At 38.2% G+C, this 15,622-nt stretch overlaps 1 protein-coding gene across 6 annotated transcripts in view; it reads right to left on the minus strand.

Annotated features, from left to right (window-relative positions):
• The window catches only part of LOC146160485 (protein scribble homolog), a 49,319-nt gene that overhangs the window by 12,837 nt on the left and 20,860 nt on the right, over positions 1 to 15,622 (minus strand). For all 6 annotated transcript variants that reach the window (XM_083384450.1, XM_083384453.1, XM_083384452.1 and 3 more), the window contains exons 22-26: positions 15,399 to 15,597; positions 14,404 to 14,514; positions 13,880 to 14,056; positions 12,743 to 12,859; positions 11,934 to 12,158 (exon numbers count right to left, since the gene is read on the minus strand). In XM_083384450.1, coding sequence (XP_083240576.1) covers positions 11,934 to 12,158; positions 12,743 to 12,859; positions 13,880 to 14,056; positions 14,404 to 14,514; positions 15,399 to 15,597 — 829 coding nt within the window. The remainder of the gene's footprint in view (positions 1 to 11,933; positions 12,159 to 12,742; positions 12,860 to 13,879; positions 14,057 to 14,403; positions 14,515 to 15,398; positions 15,598 to 15,622) is intronic.

Below are 15,622 nucleotides of genomic sequence, written 5' to 3' on the forward strand. Positions count from 1 at the left end.
AGCAGTGGGTGTGATAAATCATGTTCAATATGAGACTATGTATGCACAGTAATTACACAAACTAAGAATTAGAATCATAAGCAATTAATGACCACAAATTTAGGAATCACTGTGCTTACATAAACATATCTACTTAAAATTGCGAAGAATTATTTTGTAAAGCATTGATGGTGGTTAAATGTGTCAATGTCAGCCATTCACATCACATACACAAATACCATATTAATGATTCACAATAACTCATCAGACTAATTACCTCAGTCAATTTTGAACCATTGTTATCCATAGTATCATAAATATTGGATTCCTGAGGTTGTTCCTCCACATGCACAACTACCCTGCTATCAACTGAAGTTACTACCTCTGCAGTATCATTATTACTAGACTCAACAGCGGTGTCATCAGTTGGAGGCAAATGCACATCAGAGCGTATTCCGGTTGTGGGAGCATCTGCTTTGGTTATTGCAAAAGTGATTGTGTCACTCTCTTTCACCTCATCCGTTTTTAGCTTAGAGGAAACTTTCTTTCCATCAATTTCCGCATGGGCAGACATTACAGCATTAACACATTCCGATGCAAGATCGCCAGTTTCTGGTGTAGTGTCAAATGTGGAACTATCTAAGTTGTCATTGTCTTCTATGTCAATTCCCACTATTTCAGGTTGCTCCTGATCAGCAGGGACATTCTCCTGTGTTATTTCAATCCGCTTCTTTGGACTTTCAGAGTCCATCGAGACCTCTACATCACTTGGAGATGTAATAACAATTTTAGGATGATTCATTGAGCCATTGTTTTCCTCCTCAACTGTGACCCCATTCTTTCCTTTATGTTTGGATTCCCTTTTGCTTTTCCTAAATGGATTTCGTTTGCGGAAAGATCTTCTTAAGCTTTGGCCAAAGCTTGTAGGAGGGGCATCATCTGAACTCTGCGTAGGTTTTACTGACTTCTTATTTAATTTATTTTTTTCTTGGCTTAGTTCTAGCGATTCAGCCTCAGACAACTCTTCCTTTGACTTGTCAGTTTTCGATGGCTGGTACTTACGAGAGAATGTATTTCCCATTGTTGCTGATAGCAGGCAAACCCAAAACACTTATTCAACTTTTAAACCAGTTGGACAAGGCTAACTTACACAACCATCATATATCTTATCGCTACACAATAGCAGAACATGTAAAAATTTAAATAGCAGAATATGCAAAAAAATTGAATAGCAGAACATGTAAATGTAATTAGCTAGATATTATTTTTAGTATGGTAGCAATAAACACCAAAAAAATGTTTATCTTATCTTTAGTAACACAACTAACCTCTTTCACTATATCTATATAAATATCTATTTTCATAACTAAAATAATACACAAACACTCACAAACCAAAACCTAAACAGTCAAGATACAAATTATAATCGTCGCCACTTCTACTATTGTTCTGCTAAATGCGCAACGAGATTGCTAAGAGAGTGTTGGGTGTTAAGTGCAATGGAAAGAAGTTGGCCTCTGGTTAACTAAAGACTAGCGTTTACACAGGCAGAGGGTGGCCTTGATCTCCAGGTCACAGCTGCGTGGTGTTGATTTATCTGTTCAGTGTTTGACAAGCGCCAGACCAGGTTATGGAGTAAAGCTGTTTGCTTGTCGCGAGAAATTCAATTAACTTTTTACTTTTCTGTCACAAGTCACGTGTCGCGTGGTTTAATGGCGGAGCTATACTGCCTTTAGAAACTTACAATAAGGGGAAAACGCTCTCTAGAAATACGTACATCAAGCCATGACAATCGACTACGCTATATATTGACACAATCCTTTTTTTTATTTCTCTTTTGCAAAATGTCGTAAATTGCATCAACCCTAAAACAAAACAACGAATTTATAATTACCCTTTCCCAAACATTATAATAAAGTTTAAATTAATTGACAGGCATTCATCCACAAATTATTATATCAAGGCATGACTTCGCTCGCACTTAAACTAACATTTTAAGTGCGATGTGCGACACAATGGGTTTTTACCATAGGCCTAAAAAGGCTCCGTCTTGTTGCTTATATTACAAAAAACCATCCGTAAAGTTTGAAGTAAAACTACAACGTCATTAAAGCATTGATAGGACAATATTAAAAGCTTCTATCAGATAAAGGCATATCACCCAACATACGCCTGTAAGCAAAATAACGCGGTAATGACTGTACAAGAGCATAACTGGTGGTAACGAGCGGCTTAGCATTTTAAAACTATTTGACGGCATTTGTCGCGTTCTTCGAGCCGTGAAAAAAACGAAGCCCGATTCACGGAGAATCGCGTTCTAGCGTAATTGTAAGAGCGTGACAAGCCGAGTGTGACCATTGAGGGAAATCGCACACCACAAGTGCTCTGTTGCTCCTAATGTTGTTGCCAAAGGCTTCGGCTATTCGAAACCAATACCCAACAAAAAGATTGTCGTGCGCGACTTTACGGCGGCAGCACATAGGGCTTGTTTATTTTCTTCTTTATAAAAAGAAAAAATCGATTAAGCATCGATAAGATGCAATATAAACAATAAGTTGCAAAGTCAAAAACATATTGACACGTTCTGCGAAAACCACACTAACATTATGACATTTCGTCGTTATTGCTTATAAAACGTGGTTTGTAACAGATGGCGACATAACTGCTGAATAGGCTTTTTAAGCTGTCCCTTTTGACGAAACTTTCTAAAAACAAGTGTGTGAACTGCTGCAACAACATTGACGAAGCCTTAAATCACATAAAAGATACAATTTACGGCGTAAACAATGCTTAACGGAATGGACAACAGGAGTAAAATATGAAAGCCAATAAAACAAGCTTTTATGGTGCGCGCAACTTCTAATAATGTCCGTACAGTATTAGTCGGATACGGGTTAAATTTTTTTAACTTCAGCAAAACATATAGAAACATGTTACTATTTTTAAATCCCTTTGCAAACATTGCTAATGGTTTACATTTTATAGCAATGTTTTTTTAAGGGTGAATACAATGTTCGAAATGGAATAAAGTTGTTCGAAAACAAACATTAAATACGACCTAAACTTTTACATATAAGCAAACGAATATAAAAATTAATATGCTTTCAACATAGATTCGAAAAATAGGTCAAACGGCACACTTACGAAATTAGCTGCACATCAATACTAATCTGTAGTCTAAAGGAATTGTAGCCCGATAAAAATAATCCAGGGCATACATATAAATGCTGCCAAACAACTCAAAATACAAAACGGACATTCTATACAATGTTGAACGAAGCCAATCGATGAATTTCTTTTTAAGATCGCTGTGAACGGTGACACCTATATGACGCGGTCAAGGATCCTACTCCTTGGGTAATAAAAAATTAGTCATACACGGGCAGAATATTTTGGCAAGTAATCGATATAATTCCTTAATGATAAAGATAAAATAGAAAGAAAAATTCGTACGCTTAAACTTCAGATATTAGGCAGCACTTTACGGTAAACCAACACGCTAAAGCCGAGTAAGCTCTCTTTGCAGCAAAAGTTACAAAAGTCATGTTTGTCCAATAAGGAGTTGCATTCTACAACGATTAATCAACAATTTTTCCATCATCTTAAAGTCGGTATTCTACAAATTGGACAGACAAACTTATTTTAACAACAAAACAGTGTCGATCAAACTAAATTTGTATAGCAACAATTTTCTTTCAACTGAAGTTGCACGCTAACAGCTGTAGAAAATGTAAATAAGGAATTGTATTTACACTGTTCTTAGTTCTCTGGCGCAGATATGAGTGCGAAAAGATTCAGCAAATATCTCATCCTGTGTAAATTAAAAAACGATAAGACAAGGAAAATGCCAACTGTGTGCGATTGCGCCCATTTCGTATTTCACTTGCCCTTTCCTGAAGATGACATTCACACGATTTCGCCACTGTCTCCCCTAAGCGCCTTGCAGGATGTATTGGACCGCTGCATACATGAGGCTCTTTCGTCAGCTTAGGCTTGTATTAGCTAGGCTATTGTTTCCGGTGGACGCCAAAAGTTCGACGTATTCCGGGCTAGTCGCAGACTGGCTTTGAACGAACCTCGTTGACATTTTGGTAACTGCACATGCTCCTTAAGAATTATACAAAAATGGAGTGGTATAGAGAAATGGTATTGAAAACACATTAGTTGTGCCGAAATTTCAAAATACACGACGTGACCTGCACTTTTAACCTAATAGTACAAAGTCATATGTGTGTATCAACAATCAACAAATAAAAGTAAACAAATGAACAAAATGTTTTCGGTCCAACATAGCAATAGGTTCACTTTTTTTAAGTGACAGTACACGATTTCACAACTAGTATGTAAAGGCTTTGACCAGGCCGAAAGTTTGGTAGTCACAGGTATTCTTGAGTCTCAATACTGCAACCTTGTCATGCAAATCCGACTCGCCTGTCTAACAAGTAGTACCTGCAAACTTGCTTAATATTGTAAGTGACTTGCTGCCAAGAGGTAAAGCAGTTGAGTCACGAATATATCTGTAAGCCACCTTTTCAAAGAAGAGACCTTCCAAAAGCCAGCCAACGCGCTAGTTGCGATCAATTTATCGACAAAAAGCGGCCCTTTCCAATCACTTTGGCGGCATCGATTACCTGAAAAAGGTACATGGGGCAGCGATTTGCACAAATTCCAAGTCTCATCTCGGCGTTAAAGAACACAAGATCAATGGCGTTGTATGTTTACTTTTAAGTTTACGACCAGCTGTCGTCAACTATGGTGTATAATGGAGGTGCCAGCTTTGGCAGATAATCCCGTAGTATTATTTTAATATCGGATATTCAGATAAGCGATATTTCTACAACGGAAAGCTGCTGAAAATTCGAGAAACCTAATACGCTGTTTACGTAAAAATAAATCTTGTATAAATTTCGAAAAATCTATAGTTGCCTACCCTAACCTATCTAAACAAATAAAGAATGTGAAACTAATTACTTTCCTGAAAGTTGTTTTCACTTCTTAAAAGGATGTTAAAGTTTAAATATTAGGTTACAAGCACATAGTACTGGATTAGTTCCGTGGTATTATACGAGGCTGGTCGTTAAAATATTTTAACCATATTTTTAGACTGTATAACCAATCAGGAAGAAAAAGACAAATATTGAAAAGAAACAGAGCTGCGGTCTTTCTAGTAGGGAAAATACATATAGGACACATCTAGTTTAATGATGGACTCTACATAATCTTTTTAACATTAGTAAATCCCGTGCAAAGAATAAACTTTAAAATTACCAACAAGCGGCATTTCTTTGCTTGCGACGAAGGCAGAGTAAGCAGAGAAAAGAACGGTCACGTTTTGGCGGAACCCGAAATACCGAGAGTACCAAAAACACTATAATAGAGAGGACATTCCAAGAGCGGGAATGGGTCGACAATCGGCATGTGATACCAAGGACGTTATAGCCTCGGGTATGTTAGAAGCAGCGCAAGCTGGTGAGCGATGATTATCAGCACCAACACAACCCGATTGCTAGCCGATTCAGCGCCCACTCCATGCCGTGCCATTCAGGCAAGTTCGTTCGCTCGTAAAGAAAAACAATTTAGAGATTTGGGTGAATTTTTTAGAAATATCTGTTTGGAAATTATCAACACACAGAGTGTAATAAACAACTTTTGAAAAATTGTAAAAGAAAAAACAAATAAACCTATGCGAAAAATTATTAATGTCTAAACAGGTGAGGCATTATTACATAATAAACTTAACGTATAAATATTTAAACCTTTGTCTATTTCAAACGACTTTACACATTATATGACAACACAATGTAATTAAAAACGCTTCTTTTCCCTAAGCTCGAAGGTGAAGGAACCCTGTTTTCGTACCATTACCATAAGGCAGGCTCCTTTACGATCCAAATTGAGTACAGTTTCATAAGGACACAGGTTAAATAGAGAATTTTACAACTGCCTACTAAATTGACCAAAAACGAGAGCCATGCGGAGACAAACAACGATGCTTTCTGTTTAGGCCAGAATTGAGTCTGTCACTGTCAGAAGATATGATCGCTGCGGGATTACTTGTACAAAACCAGCAAAGGAAAAATACTGAGGAAAGGACGAGAAACTTCTAAAACCTGGTCGTCGTTGTTTTATGCACAATGTTTTCTCATAAATTACCGTTGTAAACCTTACATTCATACAACAAAAAGCTAAGGCTTTCATATAAGAGGAGTATACCTGCGCAACTTACTGCATACAAAGCAAACTCTCTTAACTCACATTTGCATTCCTGTGAACTAACAAATGTGCATTCGGCCTCAAAGTCAGTCTGTGTCATATGACAGCATAGCACGAATCTCATGAAGAAATAAAGCAAAAATGCGACTCTCCATTAGCATTGAATGTAAACTGCTACAGCGACCGTAGTTTTTTGTTATAGCGCATGCATTATGCATATCCCATTCAGCGTTTACAAAAAAAGGGCAGTGCCATTAATGAGCACAGCCTTTTAGCGAGGGGCCAGTCCTATATAGGATTTGGACATAGAACGCCGCGAAACCTATATGCATTAGGGCACGCAGCACCAGAGGCGGCAGCCCTCTATGTAAACGAAGGTGCCGCTATAGACGTCCACTCGTACGGTGACAAGTAAAGTGAGCAGACCAACGACGCTCCTCGATTTCTCTCCTATAATAAACCCTTTCTCTGTTCATGCTATGCGCTCGCCCCTCTAGTCTGTGAGGTTTGCTGGGTAAAGAAGCAAAAGAGAGGTGGTGCGACGAGGTGTGGGGACCGAGGTAAAGTAGGCTCGCTTTTGACTGCTCCAACAGCCATGAACTGCTGCTATATGCGGCACGTTAATTACACATTACATCACTGCCAGAAATGGTTAACGCCGTCCTGCACTTATGCCAGTACTTCACTATACGGATTAATGAAAAAAGTTTATCCCACAAAAAGCCGAAAGTCGATGCAACGATGGTACAATAATTTAATTATACCTAACACGGTAAGGCTCTGTAAAGAGAATTCCCCTAAAAAAACATCGGCATGATTCCATAATTTGTGAAGTATGGTTTGAGGCTAAAAAAGACGAAAACCCTTTTGTGATTACTACAAGATTAGTATGTGTATCTTATATATTTATTAAAATTTACACTAAAACACGTGTACTGCTGCATAACATACGTTGAACACAAATTTCCATTTAAATATAACAAAAGCAAAATAATTTCAAACACTTTTGTACGAACCAAGCAGGCAAAGAAAGCATTTACTTTATTTTCAAACAAAGAAATTGGTGGGCTTCTGTATAGGCTTCAATATTTTTACTAAGTCTTACTTCCACCTCCAACTATTATGCTCCAAAATTTGAAATAACCTTCAAACCATCCCTCAAATTCCAGCTAACGCAGGGCATATAAAAAATAATTTCATAACAAGGTTACGTGAGGGCGTTTAGGCAGAAGTTGCGCAACTTCTATCAATAATTTACGTCCTTGGGTGAAACCAAAATCAGGACGGTCCCCAAACACCTGCCTTGGAAAGCACGGGCCTGCCACATCAAACAATCTTTAAGGAAAAAAATGGCGCGATATCAAACGGTAATGGTTGGCCTTCAGGAGTTATCAACTGAAACACAGTTCGAGAAATGTGGCGGTTACAACATCTAACTAGAATTGCAAAAAAACAGCTTATAACTTAAGCAATATTAAAAAAAAAAAATAAAAAGGAGAAAATTATGGAAACTTTTCAGTAAACATACGACGTAATGAAAATACTGAAGGACATAAAACACTGTATGCCATAGCGAAATAGCAGCCCTGTTTAATCATGTTAAATTTCCAAACTAAACTGATAATTGTCAAAAATGAAATAAAAATGATATATTTCGTAGGCTCGGACAAAGATCTCCCTTATATATTACGTTGTACATCATGAGTTATATTATTGGTTTAATCGAAAAAGGTATAAAATTTAGAACGTGTCATAAATTCTCGGCGCTTAATTGATATGGTTACCCCAAATATTTTACAAAATATATCCTGGCAAAATCCTCGAAACACAAAAAATGTGGGTCTAAACTAGTTGGTAAATAGCTGATACTAGGTTGGACAAAATAGTTGAAAGTAAGCTGGCCTAACGAGTTAACGCATTTGCGAATCATGTCTCCAAATCGTTGATCTAAACAAAGGGTTTGTGCGAAACATGTTTGACCTAATGACTGCACGGGAGTACTCCATAAAAATAACCAATCAGACGATAGTGGGTCGAACGCCGTGTGCATACTTACATCTCAGTAAATAAAAAGTTTGCAAACCTACTCACTAAAACCTAAAAGAAACATCACATTTTTAACGACAAAAATATATGCCAAAATCAAATGGAATCCAAAAACCTACCATCGTGTTATGTTTACCAAGGAGCGCTTGTATTCCTTCTAACAAAGAAAATCAATATGTTAGACCATAATAAGATAATATCCCTCCCGTATTACATTCAGTTTTCCCGACTACAGCATTATTAATTCATTTTGCATACATTTACGTGCGTTTCCTAAAACCGACATCCATCCCAAAATTGCGGTAACAGCCAAAACACCACACAACAACAAGGCAGCCTCATGGGCTCTATGGGATCAGCAATAATTAACATATTGTTGCTTATATCAGACACAAGACATTACAAAACGAATCATTGAAATTAATTTTTTCTATTTGACGCTCATGATTGAGGTGTATTCAGCATAACCAATCTTACTAGGAATGTATTATACAAATAGGTACAGGTATCTCGTTTTAAGGCCAAATTTATTACAATCCAATGAAATTTTGCCATATAACAACAAAATATTAAATTTACAGACAAATAGAATAGTATGAAAACAAAACTAGGCATTTCAATGGTTTCTGATATTTACTAAACAGCATGAAATCGAAATACTCTCATGATCGAAAACCCTACTGTAATTATTACTAAGTACACGTCGAAACGAACTTGTATGATCCATTTGAATTTAATAAATGTCTTAAACAATAAAACAATATGTAGCATGTCGCTTGTCAACTCAAGTCAATCTGTTAAAAAACTAACTTTCCATGGGCACGTATTGGCAAGGTTTAAGAGTATCCTTTGATCAAAATCCTAATCATTTTGCTCGGGTTTCTTATGATAGGCCCTAATAAAACCTTAGCGAAGACGAAGAAATATTGCGTGACAGATGTTATGTATAAATTAGTGACAGAGCAATATATGACCAATAATTACAAAAGTAACGCACATGAGCGACAGATAACTATCGATCTCATTATCGTGCGGACTGAAAATGTGTCAATGGGGTCATGCTTAAATCTTATTATGCTTGACAACAGGTTGACAGCTACTGACATGTAGGGGGCGTCAACGGATACACAGTTCGATATTTCTGGCAATATTTAGTCTAGTGGCATCGCTGATGAGTACATACGCACTGAACCTGACTTCTTTACTCTGTCAATGCATAACAATGGTCCAGTTGACGCAAGACATAACAACAAACAGCCGGTCAGGAATGACAACCTCAAGAACCATTTGCTGAAAAGTATTTTGAGATTTCAACTGCGCCACGTGTGCAATGCAAATCATTTTGTGCTGAAGAATATTACACGCCAGTGATTTCTGCTCCGCCCATCACAATCACCAAAATATTATTTAAACCAAGGAATTGGCTGATCCATGCAAAAATAAACTTAAAAAAGTAACAGTAGAAAAGATGTGATAGACAACACTGTTTTTGATGCTCTAGGTTAAAACGGTTCGAGTGAGACCTACAATGTTTTTAAAATACAGCGGGCTGAATCTAACTTCTTCTCTAATCTATCAGTCTTGACAACCTCATGACAACTTAAGGACGTCAACTATAATTCATCAATTGGCACAATACCTAAACAGGAGCTAAATCAAAGCTGTTTAACGCAGCGGTGCCTGGACAGACAGCAGGCGAGAGTTTGCTCGCCATTGTTCACTCAACGAAAGAGTTAGTGTGACGTATTGCTGTGTATAAAAGGCAATGGTTGAGCAAAATGTGGTAACAAAAGGAGCGCGGTTTCAAGTGTCAACTCTGGTTGCGACGAGGCCACCCTTGTGCGCCGCTCGGTTGAGGTGCTCAGACGAATTGATTGTCGATGAAAGCGACTAACCAGCTTTTCAGCGGCCACGTTTCTCGCTTGTGAACCCTTTTGAACCCACTTTTGCTGTGCGGGACTGCTGCTTTTCTCGAAAAACTGAAAAGTGCGCCTATTCATTTCACAATAATACAATAAAAGATCGCGCCACACTGAATTTAAAAAATATTCTGCGAAACTTTATGCGATGAGTGTTCAAATGGGTTAGAGAATCCTCCAGGGCACAAAGTTTGAGAACCACTGTTCTAAGGTGACATGACTGACATGTGTTTTGTTAAAAAACGTTGATTTGGAACACACCTAAATTCATCTCTGCATACGCGTTTAAAAATATATTTATAGAACGTGACCTATGTTTTTTAATTTGTTATAATAAGCAGATTATAGATTTGTAGACTTAGGTATACGGATAACGCTAAACCTTGAACCATTTGTTACTTAAAAGCAAACTTGCCTGTAAACTAAGCAACAAGTAGATATTACTAAGCAGTTATTATACATTCCAAGATAAAATTGTTTAATCTACATGTCTGAAGTGCTTAATACTTCCTTATGCTAAGCGTTTTAAGGTAGGTCATAGGCTCTACCAGAGATAAAATTTCATTATAACAGAACAGTGGTTACTTGGATGAAGTGGCTTATTTTTCGGCTATTCATTTAAAACTATGAAACAGTAACTATTAAATTGGAATATGTTTGACTATATTTTAAAACGTTAACCTTGAAAAAGGTGAAAAGTTCCTAAATCGTTGTTTTGAAGCTTTAAGCAGACAACTTTCGTTGTAAACCAATGAATTTTAACCATAGATCTGCACTGTCTTACCTATAGTAAATCGATAAAAAATGTTTTTTCAATAGCAAACTGATACTAGATTTATAAGTAGCACAGAACGGGCTACGATAGTGTCTTTCAAAAAAACTTATTTAGCAAACTTGTGCCGAGTAAGACTAGGGCACAAAACTATTGTTTCTTGTTTTAATGTCAACTAACCGAATCAATCATAAGACCATAGGCCGAGAAAAAGAAAGGGGCTTTCAGGGGAGGAACAATAGCGAGATATTTTATTTATCCATTTCTAAGCGAGCCAAAAACAGCAGGGTGTTCGGTTTCCATTGTGACGGCGACGTAAGCTATATCGCTAATAACATTAGGACTTTTTGTTCACGATTAATTGAGTGGCGAGACGGTCGGACTGAAATATGCCACCGAGGCTGGTGTGAGTACTGACGGCGTCGAGGTGATTTAGCTGAGCAAATTCGAATGTACTAGCGGAAATACAAGGAGGATTAACAGTTCATTTACTCACGTAAACAGCGTGCTCCGTTATGTCAAATAAACACAGTTTAAGTGTCCATTTAGTACGTTACGGCTTGCGCCACATATCACAATTTTATTCACATCATACTTGTAAAGCAAACCATTGCATTCATCTGGTATCATTTTTCAAGGTATACGTTGACAACCCATTTGTTACATTCATAACCAATCATACCCAGGTAAAGCCACAACTGCTTGATTGAATATTTATTTAGTTTGTATTGCAAGCTTGTAGTGCTGGTCAATTGATTGAAAGCGTGGGCACAGGCTTAGTTAATTAAATAATTTAACTTGTGAATCAATATTCTGCATATTAAATAGGTGTTTTCAGCTAAATAATACGAGTAATTTCGGCAAATTTTAAGCTAAAATTGGTGCTAAACCTTTTTGTGATAAAAAAAATTTGTGTGATGCATGTTGTAAAAAAACTGCAGCCGAAAAACTGTGCGCTTCTGCGAAAGCAAAAGCAATTGAAAACAAACGTGCATGTGACCTACCTCTTGTAGTTGATTGGCGGGATGGGAGGCCTGCAAGCCACACACGGAAACTTCTGAAGGGTCGTAGCCTTTGCAGAGAAGGAATGATGCCTCGTCGCCAATCGACCTTAAGGTACGAACGGCCTCCGCGTGTGTGCATCCCAGCAAGGACTGGTTATTTACTTCCAGGATCCGATCGCCCACTGAAAAACGTCCGTCGCGGCTTGCTGCACCAACTGGGTTTATCTAAAAAAGCGATTTTAAAATAAAGTGTTTCTGTTGCCCAGCTTACATGGGACACATTGTACGTTTTTGACTAAACTCATAAACATTCATGCGCATTAAGTCGTAGGTTAAGGCGCGGTCTACAAAGCAGCCAAGAAAAAGAAGTCAAAGGCACCCCTCTATATAAGACTTTAAGTGCGATGATCATGTATAGGTGCAAAGAGAAAAATCTGTTTTTATTATTTTACATATTACGAAAAATACCTAATCGTGTCACTTTTAGAACTTGAAAGACAATTCAGTCATATTAAAATACGACTTACGCACGCATTGCCTATCTATTGCCAAACCTGATGGCGGACTGCCGAGTTTACCCACAACCATTACAAATTTTACCAACATAATATACTACAATACACAATAAACTTTTTTGTCTGCGCACTTGTATCAAAATTTTATCAAAACATGACGCGGTTCTAACGAAACACAGTGTAAATGTGTGTTTTATAGCGAAATGTCTACATTAAAAAAATCCTTAGGAAAAAAACTTTTGAAAACAAAACTGCAAAGCACGTAACACACACGAAGCATTTCTTTAACAATACCTTCGAAATGAAAATGCCCTCATCGGTTTCGTCGAGCGGGTTGCCTGGGTGACCTTTGACCCCACCCCTGATGCTGATGCCTAGCTTCTCGCTTGGCATGCGCGACATGAAAATTTCCTGCAACAAAAATAAGTCGTGACAGTGCTTTATTACAATTAAAGCACATTGGTTTTAAACGTTTTCGATTCTCACAACCACAGGTTCAAACAATATTGCAGCGTGTCACAATGCTATGCAGGGCAATTAACTTTTTTGATGGTTGCTTCCATGTATTAAGTGAAGACGCCTAAGATCGCCAAAGACAACGGCAGACGACCCAAATCAAAATTCTTGTTGATCGATATACGACGTTATTACAAGTGGCACCGAACGCCTGGGCATAATACGTTCCTACGTTACCATCTCATGGGGAATAAGCTGCGAACTGACACAAAAGGGAAAAAATAAAACAAAGGTTATTAGAATTTCATCCACGGGAGACTAATAATACTTCAGCCAAAAGTAGGCTCTTAATCAACCATATCAATTTGAATTGTGTCAAAGATGCCAACATAGTTTCATTGCTGTTGTATGGGCTCCTCGCGAAATCCTTCGATTATCCACTGGCAGTAAAAGTGAGATCGAATAGAACAAACGTAGATTTTATTTATTAAGAAAAAAATATTTTTAGTTTTACAAGAGTATGGCTGGTAAAACAACCTCGTAGTACATTCCAGCCACTTCGTCGTCTCTGCCGTTTTCTGGTGCTAGACAAGGTGATTATCCTGCTGCAAACTGAACGTACACGACTTGCAAATACACAGCTGTGTATCGAGCCCATCATATAACAATGGTAAACAAAGGCGCAATTTCAATCTTTATATAGTTGTATTTCTCTTGATCCAACAATAAGTTGGTATTACAGACGGATTGCTTTTCGCGTAAATTGCAATTTTGCCACTTAATTGCTGCCTATCGCATTTGACAAACCCTAATGTGAGTAGTGTAAGAAGATAAGTGTTCTTGCTGGCAAAATCCGATTATTATTAGTTGGTTATCGCTGTACCATACGGAGCAACACTGACAAATGAATAAACAGGATCGAACGAACGCCAAATGCTTAATTTGGTGTCGAGTTTACGCAACAGACCAAGTCACCTTCATGTTGGGGGGAGGGGGGTCGTGGCGCACCAGCAACCTCATATCCGCGCCGCTAGATAGAAGAGCGTTCACTCCCTCGTCGTGTGTCGCGTGTCGCAGGTCGCTTGCGTTCACCTCAAGAATTCGGTCGCCGATGCGTAGATTGCTGAGGGCAGCTGCGCCGTCGGGTTGGATCTGCATTTTTGAGAATCATGTCACTATATAAGCTGGTTAGCACAGCAACTCAGTTATATTTCTTTTTTTTGGGGGGGGGGCGCGAAAAGATTAAGTTTATACCAAGTTTAAGACGACATAGGATTCAAACTGATAGATACCCTATTAAACCTGATCAACACCAGTTTTTTCATCTAGTATAGTATAATTTTTTTCTAAAAGTTTTCATTTTATTTAACAAAGCGTACAGTGACTGGTTTAAACAAAAGACACAGCTTTCTTACACCGTTCGCCGAATTATATTGCTGTTCTTTGGCGGTTTACATGTGATTTTCGTATGCAATACGACTTTAAGAAACCTGCCTTACCTTTGACACGAAAATACCCGGCTCGCTGATACCGAAGGGATGACTGTTGTGATCACGACCTCCGACTATGCTCAACCCGAGCGGACCTTGGCCACGGACCAAGTCGATCTCCTGTTGGTGAGCATCGTTATTAAATAATAGGACATAGCACAATTAAAAATAATTTTTTTTTATATAAAATACAATATATAAAAAAACAAAAACAAAAACACATATAGACCCGTTTACAAAACAGGCTGTGCACTAAATGAAGAAGAAAGTAAGTTACAAGAGAGAAAAGTAGAGGGCGAGAGACAGTTTTCTTCACCTTAGTATGCATTAGAGGCGCACAGCCAACGACCTCGGCAGCTTTAACATCGCCAGGTTTACATTACCACCAAGACGCCAGGAAGGTTTTATTGACATTGGCGTTAGGCGTAAAAGAGGCTATTAACCCGGTCAAGCACGGACACTTGACATCTCGATTTCGTCAAGGTCACTCGGAAGTTGGCAAAACGACCACACGCCGGGCTTAGATAATAACAGAAACAACTCGCAAGTCGCAAAGACAGCATTTTGAGTAAAGGTGTTTTTCAGAAAACAAAACTCACAGAGAGGTGCATGAAAAGGCCTAAAAAAGCTAGCCAAAAAAATTATGTTTATATAACATAATCGACGCGCTCCTGGTATAGCACAATTTTAGGTACATGTTTTACATTTTTATCGTGAATTTTTAGGCTTCTGCAATACCTTTACTTGCCTGAAAAAAACAAACAAAGACCAAAAAACCCTTAGAAAATATTAGGGGCGACGCAAGAAAGATATATAGCAATTGTAAACATTATCGTTTATCCGTTCAATTAAATTAAACCTGTTAAATACACCACTTAGCCTGGGCAAAGTCGGAAAGCCCGTCGCTTGTAGTTTATATATAATAACCTGTGTAGTAACCTTAGTCAAAACTTCTTCTTGAATATATAACTGATTACAGTACGGACAGGCCAACTTCGACCTACCTCAATGGGATATCTTCCGGAGTCCTGGAATCTTAACATCTGCTCTTCTTCGTCGACAAACGCCCGCGGCGCTATCACAGGCGCGTCATACTCCGCCATGCCGTTCGCGTTATTCGAGTTGCTGTTGTTGACAAGCTGGAGCTGCTCCGGTGCGCCCACCTGCGGATCAGTGGCGGGTTGCGCGTAGTAGAAGTCTTCCCTGTTCACGATATAGGCATGTGTGA

The sequence above is a fragment of the Ascidiella aspersa genome, chromosome 3 (genome assembly GCF_963924565.1).
Source record: "Ascidiella aspersa chromosome 3, kaAscAspe10.2, whole genome shotgun sequence".
Taxonomy (NCBI): domain Eukaryota; kingdom Metazoa; phylum Chordata; class Ascidiacea; order Phlebobranchia; family Ascidiidae; genus Ascidiella; species Ascidiella aspersa.